General features: G+C 45.3%; 1 protein-coding gene across 1 annotated transcript in view; it reads left to right on the forward strand.

The window, feature by feature from the left end:
* LOC147110317 (mitotic spindle assembly checkpoint protein MAD1-like) overlaps positions 1-25,407 on the forward strand; it is a 998,542-nt gene that overhangs the window by 510,054 nt on the left and 463,081 nt on the right. Inside the window, exon 3 of the mRNA XM_086000214.1 lies at positions 17,309-17,513. Coding sequence (XP_085856340.1) covers positions 17,309-17,513 — 205 coding nt within the window. The remainder of the gene's footprint in view (positions 1-17,308; positions 17,514-25,407) is intronic.

The following is a 25,407-nucleotide window of genomic DNA, read 5'->3' on the forward strand; positions in this document are numbered from 1 at the left end:
CCCCCAGCCATATATTCTATTTTCTTGAGAATGTTCTATGGTATTATTCCAGTGTGTTGACACTAACAACTATAGACATCCAGTAGTAGTAGTAAACAAATGTAACTGTTCACCCCCTCAAATCTTTTTTCAGCAACACGCCTCCCAGCTACATTAATCTTTATTTCTTATTGTAGTGCTTTTGACTGAGATATGTGCATTTGATGTACTGTAGAACTGTTTATAATTATGATGGTATTTTCCTGGGAAATGACCACAAAAATATTCCTATTGCAAAAATTGTAGACTTGTATACAACACGTGGGTAGAGAAGCATGTTGCACAATTTTACATGCCCACCAATATCCCCACATTCCCACCCCCCTCAACTTTTTCTTAGACAGTAATTTGAGCCTCAAAATTTGGAAATATTTAATGGCTGCTAAAATGATCTCCTTGGTTCGTTAACTGCGATCTACTGAGCAAGGTTAGGAGCAGGAGAATTTTCGGAAATAAATGTGTCTTACAAAGTATCTTAAGTCCTTGTTTTTGAGTAGATGCTAAGCTTATTTCTCCTAAAAGTGGTTCTGGGAATTGTTGCTTCTGAGCTAACAGCAACTAATTATAGACTTTTCTTAATTTCAGATCCTGAAATGTTATGTCTATGGGGATATCCTGTAGGTGAGGCGCAGACGGCCTCAATCCAATAATGTTGCAATAATCAGAAAGTAGAGAAATCAATGCTGGGCAACTGATTCACCAGAAATCAGTAGTAAGGACATCCAAACAATCACTGGTGGTCAGTTAAAGTTGCATTATTTTTATTTGACAAAGCTGGAATATAATAGTCACCAAATGCAGAATGGATTTTCACCTTTAGTTTTAGCATTCTAACCAGATGCTGATTAGGCTCAAGGTCATAATGAAAAATCGAGAGTTAATGAAAGTGTTCATTATAGGAAAGTGCTTTACGTGTTCCCTGTTGTTCACTTTAAACAGTCTTGCTTGTTTGAAGAGTAGTCTTCATCTTAAGAACTCAGAAGACAGCCATTACATCAAAGTGAAAGTCAATTGGGCAGGGGTGATCCTCACAGAACATGTTCACTGGGTGACCGATGATATACGCAAAATTGATCTTTTTGTAGACTGATGAGGACAGTCATCTGTGTTTTTAATGGTATCCCTGCTACAAAAGCTGCAAAGCTCAACAGGAACTGTGTTTAAAAGAACGACCGCTCCTGATGAGTCTGCAAGAAGATAAACTGTGATGAAAATTGATTTCAACTAGTGGGTGTGCCTTTGTGAGGTTTCCCCACTGCGTGATCTCAGTGTGTTGGTGGGGGGCGGCGGGGTTGCAGCTTGAGACGAGTTATAATAATCCCTCCCCACCGTCCAAGTAATTCAGATGAGAAACACATGGATAAGCAGAAAAGTGGCTCGGACAAAATTAGATCTAAGAACATAGTTGAAATATTTCTTTCATAATATAACTTGGGGGTGGGGGGGAATATAACTTGGGGGTGGGGAGGGAAGTAGAAAATGTAAATGTTCTGCACCCTGACCTCTTCCACTCTAGTCAGTGTATTAATCTCTTTTAGGAATGTAGGAACAGGAGTAGACCATTGAGCCCCTTGAGCCTGTTCCGCCATTTAAGTAGATCATGGCTGATCTGTACCTTAACTCCAACTGTATATCTTGGTATCATACCCTTTAATGCCCTTGCCTAACAAAAATCTACAAATCTAATTTTTGAAAATTTCAATTGTCCCCCCAGCCTCAACAGATTTTTGGGTGAGTGAGTTCCAGATTTCCACTACCCTTTGTGTGAAGTAGTGCTTTCTGACATCACCCCTGCATGCTGAGCACTAATCTTAAGGTTATGAACTCTTGTTCTGGACTCCCCCACCAGAGGAAATCATTTCTCTCTCTCTGCTCTACCAACTCCTTTAATCACCTTAAACACCTCAATTAGATCACCCCTTAATCTTCAATACACAAGGGAATACAAACCTAATCTATGCAACCTGTTCTCATAATTTAACCCTTTTCGCCTAGGTATTTTTTTTTTATTCGCTTATGGAATCTGGGCATCGCTGGCAAGGCCAGCATTTATTGCCCATCCCTAGTTGCCCTTGAGAAGGTGGTGGTGAGCCGCCGCCTTGAACCGCTGCAGTTCTTGTGGTGAAGGCACTCCCACAGTGCTGTTAGGTAGGGAGTTCCAGGATTTTGATCCAGCGACGATGAAGGATCGGAGATATACTTCTAAGTCAGGATGGTGTGTGACTTGGAGGGGAACTTGGAGGTGGTAGTGTTCCCATACGCCTGCTGCCCTTGTCCTTCTAGGTGGAAGAGGTTTCGGGTTTGGGAGTTGCTGCAGTGCATCTTGTAGATGGTACACACTGCAGCCACAGTACGCCGGTGGTGGAGGGAGTGAATATTTAAGATGGTGGATGGGGTGAAAATCAAACAGGCTGCTTTGTCCTGGATGGTGTCGAGCTTCTTAAGTGTTGTTGGAGCTGCACTCATCCATCACACTCCTTACTTGTGCCTTGTAGATGGTGGAAAAGCTTTGGGGAGTCAGGAGGTGAGACATTTGCCGCAGAATATCTAAACTCTGACCTACTCTTGTTGTCACAGTATTTATGTGGCTGGTTCAGTTAAGTTTCTGGTCAATGGTGACCCCCAGAATGTTGATGGTGGGGGATTCGGTGCTGGTAATGCCGTTGAATGTCATGGGGAGGTGGTTAGACTTTCGCTTGTTGGAGATAGTCATTGCCTGGCACTTCTGTGGCGTGAATGTTACCTGCCACTTATCAGCCCAAGCCTGAATGTCATCCAGGTCTTGTTACATGCGGGCATGGACTACTTCATTATCTGAGGAGTTGTGAATGGCGCCGTGCAGCCATCAGCGAACATTTCCATTTCTGACCTTATGTTGGAGGGAAGGCCATTGATGAAGCAGCTGAAGATGGTTGGGCCTCGGACACTGCCCTGGGGAACTCCTGCAGCGATGTCCTGGGGCTGTATTGATTGACTATCAACCACCACAACCATCTTCCTTTGTGCTAGGTATGACTCCAGCCAGTGGAATGTTTTCCCCCCGATTCCCATTGACTTCAGTTTTACTAGGGCTCCTTGATGCCACACTCGGTCAAATGCTGCTTTGATGTCCAGGGCAGTCACTCTCGCCTCACCTCTGGAATTCAGCTCCTTTGTCCATGTTTGGACCAAGGCTGTAATGAGGTCGGGAGCCGAGTGATCTTGGCGGAACCCAAACTGGGCATCAGTGAGCAGGTTATTCGTGAGTAAGTGCCGCTTGATAACACTGTCGATGACACTTTCCATCTCTTTGCTGATGATTGAGAGTAGGTTGATGGGGTGGTAATTGGCCGGATTGGATTTGCCCTGCTTTTTGTGGACAGGACATACCTAGGCAGTTTTCCATATTGTCGGATAGATGCCAGTGTTGTAGCTGTACTGGAACAGCTTGGCTAGAGGCGCGGCTATTTCTGGAGCACAAGTCTTCAGCACGATAGCCGGGATGTTGTCGGGGCCCATAGCCTTTGCTGTATCCAGTGCGCTCAGCCGTTTCTTGATATCACATGGAGTGAATCAAATTGGCTGAAGACTGGTTTCTGTGATGGTGGGGACCACGGGAATAGGCCGATATGGATCATCCACTTGGCACTTCTCACTGAAGATGGTTGCAGACGCTTCAGCCTTGTCTTTTGCACTCATGTGCTTGGCTCCACCATCATTGAGGATGGGAATATTCATGGAGCTTCCTCCTCCTGTTAGTTGTTTAATGGTCCACCACCATTCATGACTGGATGTGGCAGGACTGCAGAGCTTTGATCTGATCTGTTGATTGTGGGATCGCTTAGCCCTGTCCATAGCATGCTGCTTCTGCTTTTTAGCATGCATGTAGTCCTGTGTTGCAGCTTCCCCAGGTTGGCACCTCATTTTTAGGTACGCCTAGTGCTGCTCCTGGCATGCTCTTCTGCACTCCTTATTGAACCAGGGTTGGTCCCCTGGCTTGGTAGTAATGGTAGAGTGAGGGATATGCTGGGCCATGAGGTTACAGATTGTGGTGGAATACAATTCTCCTGCTGCTGATGGCCCACAGCGCCTCATGGATGCCCAGTTTTGAGCTGCTATATCTGTTCTGAATCTATCCCATTTAGCACGATGGTAGTGCCACACAACACGATGGAGGGTGTTCTCAGTGTGAAGACGGGACTTCGTCTCCACAATGTGTGGTGGTCACTGCTACCAATGCTGTCATGGACAGATGCATCTGTGACAGGTAGATTGGTGAGGACGAGGTCAAGTAGGCTCTTCCTTCGTGTTGATTCTCTCACCACCTGTCACAAGCCCAGACTGGCAGTTATGTCCTTCAGGACTCTGCCAGCTCGGTCAGTAGTGGTGCTATCTTTCCCTGCCCTTAAATACTATGAGCATCAGATAGCCAGTTTGCTACAAGGTATTCAACCTCTACACACCTTTGTTACTTTGGAGTGGTTTTATTGCATTTGGTAAATCTGGGTGAATTGAGTCTCTCCATTCTTGTGTAGGTATGCAAGATAAGCTACAGCTTCAATACGACTTATGTCCATTTGGGAATTTCAGCTGCAGTGAGCTGGGCTGGGGAAGAGTGCTGAGGTGTTTTTGGAGAAAGTCTCAATAGCGATCAGCAAGGCACCATTCTGCATTTAGTTTTGCTTTGCTACCCAGGATTTAATAGTGCATCAAATGGGTTGCTCTTAGTTTCTGAAAAGTAGCATTGGCAAGGGGCCACTTTCGTTTTTTTAGGGAAAATAAGTGTAGACCGGGAGAAGCATCAGTGCAGGTGCAGGTTGGAGGGAAAGAACTGTACACTTAATGCTGCTCTGGCTTTCCTTTGTTTCCAGTGTTTTCTGATCAAAAGTAGTCCAAATGCAGGTGTTTGTGTAGAATTCTAACCATTGTGACACTGTTAAATATACAGATTTCTCGCTTTGTAAAAATAAAAATTCTTCTTAAATTTCTTCCCTTGTGTATGGGAGGTGCCATTGAAATTCTGGGTGGGATAGCAGAGCCGGGGGGACTGAGTGTGTACCTTGTGGCCCCCCAGGTCAGTACTCCCAATGAGCTGCACCAGTGCATTTTCCTAACTATCTAAATGTTGCTAACATTTAGAATGATATAGCAGCTCCAAGTTAATACATACCTGCTTTATGGTTTAAAACTGGCCACTAGAATCCATCAACTGTTGTTCAATTCCTAAGGATGTCCATCAATAATGCTAATAAATAAAAGAAAAATTTATGAGCCCTCTATGAATATGGGAACCATTTGTTGTACATCTTTAAAATTGTAGATAACTTTATGGAGATGAGCACAAGCTGATGGGCACTGATCAAGCCAGTGTTCCAAATTTCAGTCAATTGGGAGATTTTAACATTTCAGGCTTTCAATTTTTGGCATTTACACTTGTAATCGGATAAAATGATCGACCTTTTAAAATCTCATTATTAAATGAAAACATGCTCTTTTCCTAACCTATTCATTGCATTTCTTGGTGTCCCATATGTGCAAGTAAGCTCAGTATACTCCCACAACATCGGCAACATCAATTAAATTAAAACTCTCAAATATCTTATTTTAATAAGCAGTTTAAAAAAAAAGTGGAATTCATTCCAGAGTACTTCCAGTATTTCTCACTGAGGAACTAAAAACCTAATTCCATTTGAGTTCACGTAGCAGTCATCTGCTTTCATATTCATATTGATGGGGAAACATTCACATATCTCACTTCGTAAAAAGAAATCTCAGAAATTATGGATTTCTGTCTCCATCCCCATCTCCTTCCAGGATGGGATTTTAATCTCATATTTCATATATTTATGCATCCACAGCTTTGACTTATGTCTTGCATGGGTAACACCAGTCATAATGGCTTCCCTTTCAACAGGAAGGCTAAGTGAATTATAGGTCTTGATTGTGGATCAGGCTTATTTCATATGTTATCAATACACCTATTCTGCGACCACATCCCAGTTTTCTTCCAAAAATATTGTCTCTTCCAAACTTCACAGGAAGTTAGCATTCTTTTTCTTTCATTCCCGTCCAAATTGCAGAAAATAAGTTTGGAGTGTTGCCAATTGTTTTGCTTTGTAGACTGCGCTAAAGATACCAGAAAGCTGAAACAACCATTTGTCTGTTAGGCTTTCTTGGAGTGCATATTACATATTTCCAAGCAAAGGTTAGCTCAGTGGTTCACTTGAGTGTATTTTGTGCTCCCATAGATTAGCAGGAAGTGAGCTCTTTGCAAAATCAAGGGTCCTTCTACAGGAGCGATGGCACATCTTGAGCCTACTTCAAAAAAGGTCCCTCTTAACGGAGCTTACAAAGCTGCTGTCAGCTGCAATTGTTTGTGTATGTTGATTCTGTTCTTTCAGAATTTTGGGTTCAGTAATTCCTCCAAGCCAGTTTCATGATATGAGCACGTCATTTAAAAAAAAAAAAAATCACAAAATACAAAGAATCATCCAAGACTGAAACAGGAGGAAGTTTGAGTTCATGGTGACTTTTTTCAACTTAGTAAAAGGATATTTGTGAGGACCTAGCTGCTTTTTTAAATCATTACTGACTAGCAAAAAAAATAGTTGCAAATGCCCAAGTTAATCAGTGCATGTAACTTGATTAAATAATATCACCAAGACATTCTCTCTGGGACATCAGATATTTTGGTTTGTAAAGGAGGTACTTTCTGCCATGAATGTCAGTTATCACCATTTGAAGGGCAGTAAGCAAGAAAAGGGAAAACTTGCATAGTGTTTTTCATGTCTTCAGGATGTCCCAAAGCGTTTCACAGCCAAATGAGTTACTTTTTGAATTGTAGTCACTGTTGTTTTGTAGGCTACTTTTACAACCCAAGCTGAGATTAGCTGTGAGGCTATAGAGGAAACTGCAAGTTGAATTCTCATCACTTGGTTGTAAAGCTATAAAATAGAAAGGATTTTATGACGACGTTGTAGGAATTAACGAATTCTAATGAATAACGGAGATCGACACAAGAGAACAACTAAACAGGTCTTTACTCAACAGAGATGCCACGAGGACTGTCTGGGCAGCCCTGTGGTTTGCGACGTGACGTCATCGCGTTTGCCCGTGTTTTCCCGCACTCTTTAAAGGGGCCATGCCCCGTACATGCAAACTCTATATACAAAACACAGTAATGCCTAACACAATGGTACAGGTTTAGGCTGGTGTTAGAACATCGTTAAAGAGAATTATATACAGTTAGCCAGAGTCATTCAGTGGTTCTGCCACATGCGCCCCCCCCCCCAGAATTCGCTTTAATGGACAAAGTCAAACGGTGAGGGGGTCTGACGAGCCTGTCAGAACGACTCCTGTACTCTCGAGGCGGAGGCTGCTGGTCGGCTGGCGGTCTGGTGGGTGGTCGCACTCGGTCTGCCGTAACGACAATGGGTGGCCGACCCCGTCTCGGCGGTTGTGCTGTCTCGACGGGGCGGTCGAGGTCTAAATGTGCTGGCTTTAAGCGGTCGACCGAAATGTGGTCCGGTTTACCACCGACATCTACCGTGAAGGTTTTGTTCCCTGCTTCCAACACGTGGAAGGGACCGGTATATGGGGCCTTGAGCGGATCCCTATGTGCGTCATGGCGAATAAAAACGTATTCAGCCTTGTGAAGCTCCGTGGGAACGTGTGACCTCTGCAGCCCGTGGTGCGAAGTGGGCACCGGTGCAAAACAAATGGCCGCCTCTTGGTGACTAGCAAGCTGGGCAGACGCGGACCATGGCTCCGTCGATGTTGGTAGGAAGTCCCCTGGGACTCGCAGTGGCTGACCATACACAAGCTCCGCTGATGAAGAGTGAAGGTCTTCTTTGGGGGCCGTGCGAAGGCCCAACAGGACCCACGGTAGCTTGTCTGCCCATCCAGCGTCCTGGAGGCTGGCCCTCAGGGCGGCTTTCATTGACCGGTGGAAGCGTTCGCAGAGGCCATTCACCTATGGGTGGTAGGCTGTGGTGCGGTGTAATTTGACAGAGTCCTTGGGCCACTGCATTCCAGAGTTCGGAGGAAAACTGCGGTCCCCTGTCTGACGAAATATCTGCGGGCACTCCGAAACGGGCGATCCAGGAGGAAATGAACGCCCTGGCCACGTCCGCCGAAGTAGTGGATGACAGGGGGACCGCCTCCGGCCATCTGGTGGTGCGGTCAACCATGGTCAGGATGTGTGAAAAACCATGGGAGGGTGGGAGTGGTCCAACCAGGCCCACGTTGACATGGTCAAAACGTCGCTCCGGAACTGTGAAGGTGGCCAACGGAGCCTTGATGTGGCGCTGTACCTTGGCCTTTTGGCAGACCACGCAGGTGTTGGCCCAGTCGCGGACAACTTTATGCATGCCATGCCATACAAATTTCGCTGACATCAGTTTCTGAGAGGCCTTCATTCCTGGGTGTGACAACCCATGTATGGCGTCGAACACATTGCGGCGCCAGACGACCGGCACGACAGGGCGAGGATCCTGTACGGAGACGTCACACAGCAGCGTGGTACCTGCCGAATGGAACTTGACGTCGGCCAACTGGAGGCCAGTGATGGCCGTTCTGTAAGCTTGGACTTCCAGGTCTGAGGCTTGGTCCGCTGCCATGAGGGCGTAGTCGATCCCCAAATGAACCATATTGACGATCACGCGGGAGAGGCAGTCTGCCACCAGGTTGTCCTTACCGGCTACGTGCTGTATATCCGTGGTGAATTCAGATATGTAGGTCAGTTGACGCTGCTGTCGGGCTGACCACGGTTTGGCGGTCTTGGCCATTGCAAAGGTTAGCGGCTTATGGTCCACAAAGGCGGTGAAAGGACGTCCTTCCAGTAGGAACCGAAAATGGCGGATGGCCAGAAAAAGAGCGAGCAACTCCCGGTCGAACGTGCTGTATGCTCTCTCGTTCTGTCGTAGTTGACGGCTGAAAAATGCCAACGGCTGCCACGTCCCGTTCACCCACTGCTGTTGCACGGCACCGATTGCGTAGTCCGACGCGTTGGTGGTGAGGGCAATGGTGGCTCCTGGCAGCGGGTGCGCCAGCATAGTTGCGTTGGCTAAGGCGCTTTTGGTGTCGGCGAACGCTCGGGCCATGTCATCCGTCCAGTCTACCGGGTTCTTGCCAGTCTTGCCCTTGAGGGCCTCGTACAGGGGCTGCATGAGTAGTGCCGCCTTAGGCACGAAACGATGGTAAAAGTTTACCATGCCTAGGAATTCCTGCAGGGCCTTTACGTTCTGTGGGCAGAAAGGCTGTCACCGCCTCTACTTTCGAAGGTAAAGGAACCGCTCCCTCTGAGGTGATGCGATGCCCCAGGAAGTCAATTTGGTGCAGGCCAAACTGACACTTGGCCAGGTTGATAATCAGGCCGTGTTGGCTGAGGCGTCGACAAAGGGTGCGTAGGTGACAGGTATGTTCTTCCTTAGTAGGACTGGCAATTAGAATATCATCCAGGTAGACGAAGAGGAACTTGAGGTCCCGCAGCACGGAGTCCATCAGGCGTTGGAAAGCCTGGGCGGCGTTCTTTAAACCAAACGGCATTCGTAAAAACTCGAAGAGGCCGAATGGAGTGATGACTGCGGTCTTCTGGACGTCTTGTGGATGAACTGGGACCTGGTGGTAGCCCTGGACGAGGTCGACTTTTGAGAACACGGTGTTCCCTGCCAAATGGGCAGAGAAATCCTGGATGTGGGGGATCGGGTACCGATCAGGAGTGGTGGCGTCGATAGTTGCTGCATGGCTGCCATCTGCCGCCAGGCTTCGGGACGATATGGAGGGGTGAAGACCAGGGACTATTCGACCGGCGAATAATCCCTAACTGTTCCATGGTTGCGAACTCCGCCTTTGCGACCGCCAGCTTGCCAGGTTCCAGGCGCCGGGCCCGCGCGTAGACCGAGGGGCCGTTGGTGGTGATGTGGTGTTCCACACCATGTTTCGTGGCTGTGGTGGAGAACGTGGGTCTTGTCAGGTCGGGGAATTTGCCGAGCAGGCGAGTGAACTCATCAGGAGTCGGGAACGCACAGGAGACGGTGCGTGACGTAGTGTTACTGCGGTAACACGGAAGAGAATTAAAAGTTGCTGCGTTGATCAGCCGCCGGTTCCTAACGTCGACCAGGAGGCTGTTGGCGCACAGGAAATCCGCGCCGAGGAGGGGCTGGGAAACTCTGGCCGTAACGAACTCCCAGTGAAAACGTTGCCCCCCGAGGCACACCTCCACTCGCCATCTGCCGAAGGTCTGAATTGTTCCGCCATTGGCCGCTTCAAGGGTGGGGCCGTGATTCCCCGTCTGCACATCGAGGGCAGACGCGGGTAAAATGCTACACTGCGCCCCGGTGTCGCACAGAAAACGATGACCGGAGAGAGTATCAGTGATGAACAGCAATTTTCCCGCGTTGCCGATCGCCATCGCGGCCGCGGGGTGCCCGTTAGACCCGTTCCTCGGTGGTCGCAGTGTCAGTTGTTTGTTTTTTTTGGGGAAAACTGCAGTGAGGGCGGCAACGCTTCGCCTTCGCGCCAAACTGCGCGTGGTAGAAACACAGCCAAGCAGGCTGACGAGCTGGGGCGGCGTCTGCGGGAGATGGGTGCCTCATGGCGGCGCAGTACTGCCGAGTTACAGTGAAATTTTGTCAGCCTCCGCAGCGAGTGTTGCGCAGTCTTCAATTTCAGATCTGGCCAGGGCAGCTTGTACCTGTTCAGGCAGTTGGCTGAGGAAAATCTCGCGGAATTGGAAACATTGCCGTTCTGAGCCCAGGAGTGTGAGCATTTGGCTCATCAACTCTGAAGGCTTGGAGTCCCCGAGCCCGGGCATAGCGAGTAATCGACGGGCGCACTCCGATTTTGTGAGCCCGAAAACCTGCAGTAACCGCGCTTTGATGGTTTCATACTTGCGCTCCGTTGGGGGGTTATCGAGGAGGCTGACGATCCGAGAGGCAGTAGAGCTGTCGAGTGCGGAGACCACATAAAGGTACTTGGTCTGATCCGCATCGATGTTCCTCAGGGCGAACTGGGCCTCGACCTGAATAAACCACGAGGGCGCTTGCTGCTCCCAGAACTGCGGTAGCTTTAGCGAAACGGCGTTTGCTTCCATGCTGTGCTCTTCTTAGGTGAAAACGTTCACAAAAACAGGGTCACCAATGTAGGAATTAACGAATTCCAACGAATAGCGGAGATCGACACGAGAACGACTAAAAAGGTCTTTACTCAACGGAGATGCCATGAGGACTGTCTGGGCAGCCCCGTGGTTTGCGACGTGACGTCATCGCGTTTTCCCGCGCTCTTAAAGGGGCCACGCCCCGTACATGCAAACTCTATATACAAAACACAGTAATGCCTAACAATGGTACAGGTTTAGGCTGGTGTTAGAACATCGTTAAAGAGAATTATATACAGTTAGCCAGAGTCATTCAGTGGTTCTGCCACAACGTAATATTTTCTTTGGGGATGAGAGACCCCTGGTACTAACTCCCTAGGTACTGTGCCGCAGATTGTGATCTTGGGTACATGTATGCATCTGAACTCCCTCGCAGTGGTTCACTTCCTGCTGCCCATCCTATATTCAAAGTCCCACTGTACTTAATACTTATTCTTACATTACAACAGTGACTACACTTCAAAAGTACTTCATTGGCTGCAAAGCACTTTGGGGCGTTGTGGGAGGTTGTGAAAGGCACTATATAAATCCAAGTTCTTTCCTTAATAATGAATAACTTTGTAATTTGCTGCAATCAAAATGGGGATTTATGACCCACTGTAATGTTCAGCATTGACGTCATCAAAGGTTTGTAACATTTTTCTTTGACATGATTCCATTAGCACCACTCAGTGTGCACTGCAAGGAGGGAACATGTTTTACATTTATTGTCTTAAGCATTTTTGAAGTAACAGATTGATATTAAAAATAATAGTTAAGAGGTCATAATCTAGTCTCTGGGGTTCAGATGATTTTGTTCTTGTGATTTATGGTGAGGTTGAGCCCCTTTGCTTCGCTGTCATCTTGCAACATATCTAGAGGTCGTCATTTTGTACAAAAGCCCTACTTGCACTTCAGAGGGGTAGGCTGTTGATAGCACAAGTTCTATTTTAAATGTATCCAAGAGTAAGTGGCAGAATGTAAGATGTTGGCATCAAGAATTGTGTTGTTTGTGGCAACTTAACTGAGCCTGGGGCTTTTAGTTGGCAGAGTTGAGTGCAAGTGAGGGGGACAGAAAGAGAAAAAATGGGTAAAGCAGAGGAGGAAAAAAAATGCCAAGGGTTTGCTTGAAGTTTTTGAAGTTGTTAGCAGCTGGTGAAAGAGTGATCTGCTTGTCACTCCATCGCCCTAATTCAATTTGAGGTTGCGTTTGACTGAGCAAGATCAGGGTTCCATTCCTCACATGGGCAAAACAAGGAGAACAATCCTGCAGTGCTGTACTCTACGAGCTGCCAACAGCTGATTTGGAGTGCGCAGACCATCTTGTAAAACATGCACAATGTGTAGTGAAAACTACCAAGGGACAGGTTAAATATTAAAGGAGCCTCTACTATTCTCTTTAACTTGAAGTGAAAGATGTCTTCTAGATATTCCAATAGTTAAAGCTGCGTGCAATTCGAAGATTTATTTTTACTCTGCAGCATTTTGATCTTTTTGCAACATTGTCAAAACATAACACCATTTTCACTTTAGCTTGGACATTTGTCTGCTATTACTTAAACTCCATCAAAACAGATCTGCAAAGTTAAGGCAACTATTGCTGACTTCAATACTTAACAGCACAGTGGTCCTATTGAAATTTCCTTGCAACGCTCAACAATAAATCACCAGGAACTGTGTACATTAGTCACATTCCTTTGATACTGGAACTCTTCTTAGGCAGCCCCTCGGAACCGTGGATGAATTGCTTCCACGTTAAAAATGAGTTCTCAGGTGACTGATGAGTCCAATGCGGGACCTACAGTCTCTGTCACAGGTGGGGCAGATGGTGGCTGAAGGGGCGGGTGGGTGGGGTGCTTGGGTTGACGTGCGCTGCTTGCACTTGGCTTCTGCTTGCTCCCGGCGAAGAGACACGAGGTGTTTGGCGCCTTCCCAGATGCTTCTCCTCCACTTTTTGCGGTCTTGGACCAGGGATTCCCAGGTGTCAGTGGGGATGTTGCACTTTTTCAAGGAGGCTTTGAGGGTGTCCTTGAAGCGTTTCCTCTGCCCACCTGGGGCGCTCTTGCTGTGTCGGAGCTCTGAGTAGCGCGCTCCAAACCATCGTCAACACCTTCACCGAAGCATACGAGAGCATGGGCCTTACACTAAACACCCGTAAGACAAAGGTCCTCTACCAACCTGCCCCCGCCACACAGTACTGCCCCCCGATTATCAAAATCCACGACAAGGCCTTGGACAATGTGGACCACTTTCCATACCTCAGGAGCCTACTGTCAACAAGGGCAGACGTCGATGACTAAGTCCAACACCGCCTTCAGTGTGCCAGTGCAGCCTTCGGTCGCCTGAGGAAGAGAGTGTTTGAAGACCAGGACCTCAAACCCGGCACTAAGCTCATGGTCTACAGAGCAGCAGTAATACCCGCCCTGCTGTATGCCTCAGAGACATGGACCATGTACAGCAGGCACCTCAAAGCACTGGAGAAGTACCACCAACGCTGCCTCCGCAAGATCCTGCAAATCCATTGGCAGGATAGGCGCACCAACGTCAGTGTTCTTGCTCAGGCCAACATCCCCAGCATCGAAGCTTTGACCACGCTCGATCAGCTCTGATGGACGGGTCACATCGTCCGCATGCCCGCATGCGAGACTCCCAAAACTAGAACTAATCATAAAGTCTACTCCTTGGTAAAGGTCATCTTGTTAAAATAGCCAGATGTCTAAATTGACCAATCTTGTTCGGAACCACCGTTTGAAAGAGCCCCAGCAGCAGCTACTTGCTAATGTGTCTCTAGCAAATGCTGTAACCAATGGGTTAAGCAATAGCAGGTTAATCAATATCAGAATTAAGAAGGGTTTTACCCCTGTAGGATTGGGGCGGGGTGGGGGGCGGTGTGGTAGAGGGAAGAAATACTTTGTGTAAATTACTCTTCCTCCCCTCTCCCCATACGGTTATGGAGAAAAATTATTAAATATCATTCATACCTATAAGGAGAATTTTCTCCTTTCCTTTCTGGCAGCTTACTGGAGCTCATTACGTGTCAAGTCTCAAAGCCAGAAGAGAACTAATCCTTTGATGTATGCAGCAGATCTCTCTGCAAATGGCTGTCATTTTGTTAACGTCAATCAGCATCTTTCCTGGTCACGGATGCATATCCTCGACCAGTCTGTGATATAAAAAAAAATGAATACTGGCCACGTTCCCTGTGATTTTATTTGGCGGCTAGCTTATTTGGGAGAATTTGCATTAGCATTCCTTTAAAATCCCTTACAAATACTCCTGATTAACTTTAACTTTTTTTTAAACTTTTTTTTTTATATTCAATTTTGAATATCTGTTTTAAATGGTGAGTGTAGATGTCATTGAGATGCCTCAGTTTGGAGGGAACCCATATTAACATACCCAGTTGAAATGAAAAGTATGCAAAATCCTGCTGGTTAATGACTATTTCCTTACCAATGATAGTTACGCTCCTTCACACAGTTGGTTTGAGTAATGCATCCCTGTTAACCTTGGTGCAGTCAGCACCCAGCTGTCTTAACATGATGTTGAGGTTGATTACTTTGTAAAGAGGAAACCTTGTCACCTACCTATTTTGGTATTTTTATAGAATAGATTAAAAAAAAAGCATTACAACACAAACCGAATTAGCACAACATGTCCATGTACTTGTATTTAATCTAAGTTCATATTTCCTACATAACAATGACCAATTCAAAAGTAATTCAGCAGATTTGAAGCACTTGGGGGCATTGTGAGTTTGTTCTATATTTATTTCAATTTGTTAACGTTTGCAAGAAATTAAATTTTATTCTTTGGACAGCCTCGTGCCTGTCTGAATCTGACAATGACCTTTTTCTCCCACAAAAGGAAGCTACTTCTCCAGGTTAACTCCAAACTATTCTGCTGACATTGAGTGCTGAATGGGAGAGCCATTTTGTAAAAATTGACCTTCCAGGCATGTTGCAAGAATGGTATACCTGTATAGCCAATCAGTTGCCTCCCCTGATAGCTTTCGAGCTCCATATCTTTGGAACATCTGGTTCAAAGATCTTCCTCTGAAATGTAGGTGGTATTTCTTCCCCTAACCCCTCTTCACTTCTAGTATGGTCCTGTTTGCCTGGACCATCATTTTGAGTAGCTGCCTGCATAGTGTATAATTACTTTACAGTAACTTAAGTTGGATGGGTACTTATTTATTCAGTTTCCCAGCAAAAAATTGTAATTTTGAACTTCTTTGAAACTGCTGTATATGTGATTTACCTTCGAGCCCCCTCGCTGACTCTGTCCACTTGACCACATAGATATCTGGTGATGCTGGAATTTAACCCCTCCCTAGTCATACCAACAGACATGACTGAAATATGGTAAAAGCTTAGAGATACCTTAGCGTTACATTTTTATTGACATTGTAAAAAGTAACATTAACTTTGTGCATTGGTGAGTTCCACTCCCAATGGCCTTTATAAAAACAATTAATATTTTGAAACTTTGCAATACTCCCAGATAAAGCAATTTGAAACATGTCTTTACTGAAAAGAATGTTACTTTCAAAAGCTCGAAAAAGTAGCAAGGTGTATTTTCAAATCTGTTTCGATATTATATATTGGCAATATATTTTCAAGAAATGTGTTGCTAAGCTAACCCCAACACACTCCTTCCCCCCCCTGCGCACGCGCTCTGGTATTACTGCAGTATTGGATGTCACAGACTTGTGATGCACAGACCGTCAGAGCTGCTGGCAGTGTCCTATGTATTCCGCTTTCACTTGATTCGCTGTCTCCACTGCACGCCACTCATTGTGTATTGGTAACTTGAAAATTAACATCTTTTGTAAATTTAGGCTACATAATAAAATAATAGCAAATGCCAGGCATGGAGTTGAGGCAGTAATTCAATCTTCTGATTCTGTTGACACTCATAAATTACTCAAGCCTAGCTTTTACAGTTTGACGTCATCTGAACTGCTCAGTTGAATTACTGCCTTGTAAGTTGTTGCCAGCCATCTATTGTCCTATATATCTAAACTACGTAGCTATAAATAATGCTATCACTATAATCAGTCTGTCAACATGCAACGCCCTACAATATGTTGAATTAGAAATAGGAGTATTCTAACACTCCAATACCTATTTGTTTTCTTTTTAATAGTGAATTTCAGTGTCAGGGTAACGTAGGGTTCTGTTCGAAGACCGCCTCTGTTCACAGTTGCAGTACTGTGTGCAGTTTTGGGCTCCACACTATAGGAAGGATCCTCAGGCAATAGAGAGGGTGCAGTGCAGATTCACTTGAATGCTGCCTAGTAAGAGGAATTATAAATACAACGAAAGGCTTGAAAAATTGGGGCTTTATCATTAAGAAGATTATTTGATAGAGGTATTTAACATTTTGAAGGAATGGGACAGGGCGGATAGAAAGAGGATGTTACCAGTGGCTGAGGGGCCTGGAATGAGGGGACACGAGCAGAACAAGAACAACATCTTGTATTTAGATAACGCCTTTATCATCGAAAAACATCCTACGGCATTTCAGAGACGCGTAATCAGACAAAAATGGATGCGAATGGAGATATTAGGAGGGGTGACCAAAAGCTTAGTCAAAGAAGTGGATTTTAAGGAGGAGAGGCTGTGCAGCATGGGGAGGGAATTCCAAAGTGTGGGGGGGGTCTTGGCTTTACCATGAGCGAAATCGTCCCACACTTTGCTTCTTCTGGTGCAACTGAGATATGCAGCCTCAGCGGACGACCCAGGCCATCCTTATATTAACACCTACAGAACAGTGAATTTACAGTAATGTGTGCTTTTATGGTAGAGATTGTTTTTTAAACCCCTTGGTGTGTTGATGTATAAATGTGCCCTCTTTTGTTTTAATAGACAGGATGATAACGCATTGGGCATCTAACAGTGAGGGCTACTGAGTGTGTTGAAACAATATGTCCACTTTTGCAACTGTTCTCAATCTAATTTAACTCTTACAGGGTTACTCAAGCAACTATACGATTAACTATGAACAGATCACTTTGGTAACCTTGTAATGTTTGTGGGGTTTTTTAGAAAGCTGTATTTTGAGACATTACCTGCATTTGAAAAGCAATTTTTTTGTGCTGTAGCTGGGATCCTCATCCTTGCAGTGCTAATCCAGAAGTTTCCTGCCTTTCAGGGTGACTATGATCCCACCAAAACAAAGGTGCTTCACTTGAGTATGAACCCCTGGAGTCTGACAAAGGAGAATCGCATGGCAGAGCAGAAGAGTCTGAAGGAAGAATGCGAACATCTCCGAGAACGAGTGCGGATTCTGGAGGGAGGGGCAGTCCCTGAACAAGTGGGGTCACGCACCAACCTGCCACCGTCTCAGGAAATTGCAGGTATCTTTTGATGTGAGAGGCAGCACGGTGGCATAGTGGTTAGCACTGTTGCCTCACAGCACCAGGGACCCGGGTTCAAATCCGGCCTTGGGTGACTGTGTGGAGTTTGCACATTCTCCCCGTGTTTGCGTGGGTTTCCTCCGGGTGCTCCGGTTTCCTCCCACAGTCCAAAGATGTGCAGGTTAGGTTGATTGGCTATGATAAATTGACCCTTAGTGTTAGGGGGATTAAATACGTGGGGTTACGGGGATCGGGTGGGATATGTGTCGGTGCAGGCTCGATGGGCCGAAATGGCCTCTATCTGCATTGTGGGGTTTCTGTGTGATTCTGTGAGGAAGGGTCAGCCCATCTGCTGCTGAAACCCTCATCCATGCCTTTGTTAACACTAGACTCGACTGTTCCAGTGCTCTGCTGGCTGGCCACCCACCTACCACCCTCCATAAACGTGAGCTTATCCAAAACTCTGTTGTACCAAGTCCTGTTCACCCATCACCCCTGTGCTCGCTGACCTACATTGGCTCCCGGTCTAACAACATCTCGATTTTAAAATTCTTATCCTTGTGTTCAAATCCCTCCATGGCCTCACCCCTCCCTATCTCTGTAACCTCCTCCAGCCCTACAACCCTCTGAGATCTCGATGTTCCTCCAGTCCTGGCCTCTTGCGCATCACTCTACCATTGGCAGCCGTGCCTTCAGCTGCCGAGGCGCTAAGCTCTACAATTCCCTCCCTAAACCTCTCCACCTCTCTCCTCCTTTAAGTCGCTCCTTAAAACCTACCTTTTTGAAGCATTTGATCATCTTTATGTGGTTAGGTGTTATATTTTGTCTGATATCGTTCCTGTGAAGCGCCTTTAGACGTTTTTACTACATTAAAGGCACTATAGAAATGCAAGTTGTTGTTGATATCCATTCTTGTACCTTCATTCTGCTGCAAATATCTAGATGAATTGCAGTCGTTGGGAACAGAAATCCCACTGTTGGGATGGCACAGCAGTTTAGCTCTTTGATGCTCCAGAGTGGCAGGACAGTTACCCACACACTGATTTCCCAATCTCAGTTTCCACGTTAGAGTCAAGTGTTTCCCTGTCTGGAGGAAGAATCAACTTGGACTGCTTTCACAGAACTACTAGTTGGACGATGAGGAACAACATTGTAAGAGGCCTGAGAATAGATTGTGTGCATCGCCATTTGGGCAATGATGTGTGACCCAAGGAGACCTGAATGAGGAGAAATATGAGAAAGCATAAAATAAATTAGAAACAAACTCTTTCCCTCCCAAATTCCTGAATTATTCAGTAAAGGTGTCACATTCTTCTACATTATGATTGTGCTCTTTATTGTATTCATCCCAGGACCTGAGCTGTGCAAATGGATAGATATGTTGTGACACCTGAATGTGTGTCCTATCAAGTTGTACTATTGTTGTGGTAATGGCGATGCCAGCGAGTGTTATCAGCACCATTCAGTATAATGGTTTGTAAAGAGAATTAATGTGTATGTTTTTAAAAAAAAAAACAATTAGTTGCTTATCCTGAAGCTTTACGCTGGAAAGAGCTGGCATTTTATGATTGTTTTTAATAAGCTGCATTGAAATACAGTTAATCAGGGCTGCAACATGGTGTTTAGAATCTACCTTGTAAAACAACAATGCAGTTTAAAACAATCAGACTTATGTAAATATAATAAACAGCTTAAAGTGTTGAACAAAAGAAGAAAAATTGTTGAGAGCTTTACAGAAACAGCACATGGAAACTGCGTAATGTGCATTGTCAAGGATTAGGAAAATTGTCGGGGCTTAAGACTATATTTTGTTTATTAATCAATTTTGTTAATTGTTCAGTTCTTGCAATAATTATTTCCTACCAGAGTACTGCTGATTATCAGTGTTTCAGACCTGGTTGGCTAATGAACCTGTCAGTCTGTTGGTTGTTTGTGGATTTATTTTTGTTTAAAAAGTTTTAACATTTGAGAGTAGTGTGGTACGTCTAATTTCTTATGCCACACTTCCCTTCAGCATATATATAGACCAATATATGACTCGCTTGATTGTATTCTTGTTTACCTTGTCAGGGATGATAGAGAATGAATGATGCCAAAAAACAAGTGTTTTTATTTAAAGAATTAGGACTAAGTTAGGTTCAGCCCATTTGATGCCATCCTTCCAGAATACCAATCATACCATCTTCTCATTTCAACTTTAGCATCCAGCTGATCAGGCAGACTGGACCTCGGCTCAACATCTCGCTCCGAAGGTGGGCACCTCTGACAATGCAGCACTCCCTCAGTTTAGCAGTCAAGTCCCCCGGTATGCCCCCCAAACCCACAAATGTCTGACTTTGGCAAGAGCGCTACCACTGAGCCAAGCTGGCTGCTGATTTTCTTTGTTGTTTTAAAACGTGACATTATGGACTTAGTTAAAAACCGCATAAGTGTATGTGTGTGCTAATTTATAGCATTCTAAAACAAACATACTACTGTACCTTGGCACCTGCCACTTTGAACACAAGGAGGCTGTCAGTCATTTTGAAATTTGGCAGGTAGAGATGGAATGGCTTAGAGAGTACTTTGTTGAAGAATGTAGCCATGACCCTTAAAGATGATATTTTCTTGCACTGAAGGGGCTTATGTTATTGCAGACAAATGCAAATAAAAAGCCTGAAGCTCATGATCTATTGGACAATGCATTGGATTTAGGTTTTGATGAAGCAGTGCTTGTGACTGGTGAGTCCAAACTGCATTAACAGCCTGGCAACAGAACTAATAGTTTAAATTCAGACGGTAGTGTGGGTTGAACTCACCAAAGCCTGATCATGAGAGAGACAAGTCCACTTACCGGGAGACCGATGACTCAAGAGAATTACTAAAATTTGTAACTGGTTCCAATTCATAGTTTCAAGTATTAATCAGAGTTCAGTCCGATGGACTGGCATGTGTTGCATGCTGGTGTGGAAGGTGTTTGATATCTCAGTATAGTTTGGTAATTGATTAAAATTGAGATATCACTAGGGATATTGTCTGTAGTGGATGTACACAAAAACAGAAAATCTGCATATCGTGACACCACAAGTCCCGGCCAGAATGGAGATGATTCCCCATCAATCATGCCTGGAGACCGGACATAATTTCTGTTATGTAACATCCTCCACTTACCGCATTTTGCTGGAGAAATAATCCTGCTTTTATAGGGAGACTACTGTAGTTTCGGCCATGAGTTCTGTTTGCTGTAGTGCGTAGAAACTCTGTTTAAATAGTCTATGTTTGCTAAGTAAATAGGCTCTGTTTCCTGTAAAATACACTGCTGTAACTCCCACCTCAAACTCATTGGCTGACACAGTGGTCTTAATACTCGCACCAAAACAGAAAATGCTAGAAATACACAGCATCTGAAAAGAGCAAAGATTGGTTACTGTAGATGCCTTTTGACCTGTAGATGCGTATTTCCCACATATTTTGCTTTTATTTTCCACTGTCTGCATCATCTCTTCTGTTGGACATATGTATATATGTTTTAGGAAAGACATGTGCTTTAGTTCAATTATGGGCTGACAGAGTGGTGTAGAAGCTAGGGTAATGTCAGATTTTGAAATATAAGTAAGAGAAGTGACTTCTTGGAGATATAAGTTGGGCATAAATGCAACATACAGCACCTGAAGACTACTAGCTGCCTGAAAAGATAGACGTTCGCTGTTTCCCAGAGAGCAATTTCTTGCGTGATAAACGCCTCGTAATTCTGTAGCTCAGAAACTAGCGTTTAACCGAACTGTTCCTCTTGCAGAAATGGCTCATTAAGATTCAACCTTAATGATTTTAAAATGTTGTGTTTAATTCATGTCGGTATAAATACAGGCATCTATTTTAATCATCTACTGATGTCTATTTTAATAGAGCTAGCCATGATTGCAGCTATAAGACTTGTATCAGCTGGAATAGTAGATGACATTGTCAGCATATAGATTATTCACTGCGACACCTCATGAAAAGACTTGAAAAGAAAGACTTGCATTTATATGGCACTTTATCATGTCTCTCATGAACATCTGAAAGCAATTCACAATGAGTTATTTTGAAGTGCGGTGACTTATGGAAGCAAACATGGCAGCCATTGTGCACACAGCAAAATGCTGTTTCCCTCAAACAGCAATGAGATGAAAGACCATTAATCTGTTTTTTGGTGGCGTTTCGATGATTGAGGAGAAATGTTGACCTAGATACCGGGGCACCGCACCACTCTTTTGAATAGTGCATGAAATCTTTAATGTCTCCTCCAAAGTACTGCACTGGATTGTCATTATAGGTTATATGCTGGTGTGGGGATCAAACTGACAACCTTCTGACTGAGAAGTAAGAATGTTACTGACTGAGCCACAATGACAATTCAAGGGTACCAGCACCATTGGAGGCCATTCAGCCCATCATGTCTGTATGGGGCCTTTGCTAGAGTAATCCAAAACTAATCTTACTGTCCTGCTCTTCCACATTAGCCCTGTATCTTCCTTTGCTTCAAACATTATGCATTTTAACTTAAAAGATCAAAAGGTCTTTGCCTCAACGACTTCCCATGACAAAGCACTACGTGCTCCAATGATAATCTAGCAGTATGGTAGATCTATCCATAGTTGAATATACCTTCCCAATCTCCTCTTCCCCTTTCCCAAAACTGTTAGAAATGTAAGCTGTACTAGAGTAAACCAGAGGTCACATATATATGAGAAAAAACTTTGAAGGGTGTATCCCAGTGGCTAGAGGGAACCACAACCATATTCTATCCTTCAAACACTATCTAAAATGCAAACACATTTTTCAGTCTAAATGATGCATCTAAAATTGATGTTGGAATGTTTTGCAAACCCGATTTGCTACACAATGTGACACTAAGGGGGTAATTTTAACCTACCCCTCCTATTGGGTAACTAACAGGATTGGGGGCAATGCTGGTTTTATATCACACCCGATTTTACTCTCCATTGAAGTGAGTGGAAAGTATAATTGGGTAGGGTGTAGAATCGCAGTTCCACCCGATCACGTGGGTTTCCCATCCAGTGAGTTAGGTTAAAGTTGCTCCCCATGCACTTAGAGTTAAATGAGTGATGAAGTAGTTATCTAACCTAGTTTGTGTCGCTTGGGAACAACCCAAGGATGCCCTCGACCGCTAAAGCGTGACTGAGATCAGCCGCGCGATACGCGGGGGACCTCAGCTCCGGTCCGTCCCGGCCTCACAACCCGACCGCGCCTTAAGCGCTAGGCCCCGCACGGCCGCTATCGCAACGGCACCGGACCTCAGGCGCTAGGCAGGGGGAGGGGCCGGAGAGAGGGACAGAGGGGGGTGGGCGAGGGGAGGGGAGGGGGTGGGGGAGGGGAGGGAGGGAGACGGGAGGGAGGGAGAGGAGGGGAGGGGGAGTGGAGGGAGAGGAGGGGAGGGGAGGGAGGGATAGGACATGACGGAGAGGGGGGACACACAGGGGCAGGGAGACCAAGTGCCCCAAAATTGCCCTCGCAATGCGGGGCTCCCCAGCTAGTATAATATATATAATGTTCTCTGGATATGGCAAGGCCATGTTTATTGCCTATTTTATGTTGCTCTGGGGTGGGCCTTATTCTTTGTTTTGCAGTGGTTTACAATTGAGTGGCTTGCTAAATCACTTCAGAGGGCAGAGTATGGACTAGAGTCATCATGTATATGCCAAACTGGGTAGGGTGGCAAGCTCCCTTCCTTGAAGGATTCCCCTCGACCCCTCTGTCCTTGCAAACTACCGCTCCATCTCCAACCTCCTTTTTTTTCCCCCACAGTTTTTGGCCCACCACAAACTCCGTACCCTCACCACTGACTCCTTCACCCTCCCTGGCCAGTGTCTCAGGTTAATCTAGGCATCCTATTTGGCCACAAGCTGAGCTTCCAACTCTGTATCCTTTTCATTATCTTCATCGCAAAGACTGCCTACTTCTGCCTCTGTAACTTTGCCTGCTTCTGCCCCTATCTTTGCTGCTGAAACTCTCATCCATGCCTTTGTCATCTCTAGACTCGACTATTCCAATACCATCCTTCCATCCTCTACCTTCTGGAAATCTTTACAAATCTGTTCACTTTCCTTCTGTTTTATGACGTTTCTTAAAGGAGGACAGAGAAGTAGAAGGTAAAAGATCTATAAGGAAGAACAAGACCAAGGTGACTGAAAGTTCTACCGTGGATGCAGTCAAGGGACAGGGGAATGCACAATGGGAGAACAGAAGTATGCGGGAGGTGGAGCAAGGCTATAGTGATTTGAAGTTGTGGACAAGGACTTGGTCGGATGTGTTGACGGACAGAGCTAGTATAGGTCAGCGAGGATAGGACAATGGGCGAGTGAGACATTGTGCAGGGCAGGATGCAAACAGCTGTAGTTTGGACAAGTTGGAGTTTTTAAAGAGCAGATTCTGGGAAGCCAGCATGCAGAACATTGGACTAATAGATTTGGGAGATGACAAGATTATGGAAAAGGCTGTTAGTGGCAGGGGCAGTGTTGCGGAGGTGAAAGTAAGAAGTCTTTTCAAACGAGAGAATGTGGGATTTGAAGTTACAGTCAAGGTCAAACATGATGCTAAGATTGCACACTGCTTTCTTCAGCCTGGGTGAGTGCCCAGAGAATGCAATGACATCAGTGACAAGGGATTGAAGTTTGTGGCATCAGTTTTTCTGATGTTCAGCTGAAGTTTGTAACTCATCTAAGATTTGATGTCGGACAGGCAGTCCAACAGCAAGGAAGTGGTTGTAGTGGAATGGTAGAGATGGGTGCCGTCAGCATACCGAGTATAGGTCCTTGGGCTTTCCAGGGGTAATGTTATGGGGAGGGACTGGAAGAGAAGCCATTTCTGGAGATGTCTTGACTTCATCCAGATAAGTAGGAAGGGAGCCATGCAAGGGTAGTGCCACAGAGTTGGTCAACCATATTGAACTCTGCGAGAAATAGAGGAGGACAAGGAGGGATGACGTGTCCATGCTCACAGTCACGGAGGATGTTGCATGGTGTATGAGCCATAGTCAACCCACAAAATCCAGGCAACTTGGTTCTATTTGGACTTGCTGGTTTGTCTTGCTTGAATTTCATGAGCATTGAGGCTTTGAAAGGGTCTGTTTGTAGCATTATTGCCTTATTGGTGGATAAACTTGAAATCGCATTTATATAGCGCCTTTAACGTAGTACAACGTCCCAAGGTGCTTCACGGGAGCGATTATCAAACAAAATTTAACAGTGAGCCACATATAGATATTGGGACAGGTTGGTCAATAAGGTAGGTATTAAGGAGCATTTTAGAGGAGGAAGGAGAGGCGGAGAGGTTTAGGGAGAGAATTCCAGAGCTGAGGGCCGAGACAGCTGAAGGCACGGCCTCCAATAGTGGCGCAAAGAAAATCGTGGATGCGTAAGAGGTCAGAATTGGAGGAGCACAGAGATCTTGGAGGGTTGTACACCTACAACTACAACCGTTAGTATTGCAGCTTGAAATGTATGCAAATCAGTGGAAACGTTGATTTATACTTTTTCTGTGGCGCACAAGGCTACATGTTATGCACCTAAACACACTTAGCGTAGAGGGAATTACAGCCGCCTTGACTACTCGGTGACATTATTGACTGATTATCTTTTATGGAAAGCTGTTATGCCCGTCCTCCTTCCTCCATGCCCCTGAATTGGGTAGGGAGCTGTCCACCGATGTTGGTGACTTCATGTTTGCAAGGGTCAAAAGTCTGGCATCCTTCTTTGGTGAGTAAATGGATAAAAACAGTAATTCTTGAATGGCTTGAATGCTTTTAGCTTTTAGTTTGCTTTTTTAGTTCATTCACGTACTGTATTAGTGTCTATTTATAGCGTTAGAGTTGTGGAGATTGAAGAGCAGAAGGCAGTATCGTTAAATGGAACTG

Source organism: Somniosus microcephalus, chromosome 11 (assembly GCF_052327205.1).
Source record: "Somniosus microcephalus isolate GS21.2 chromosome 11, FLI_Smic_1.0, whole genome shotgun sequence".
NCBI classification, from domain to species: Eukaryota; Metazoa; Chordata; class Chondrichthyes; order Squaliformes; family Somniosidae; genus Somniosus; species Somniosus microcephalus.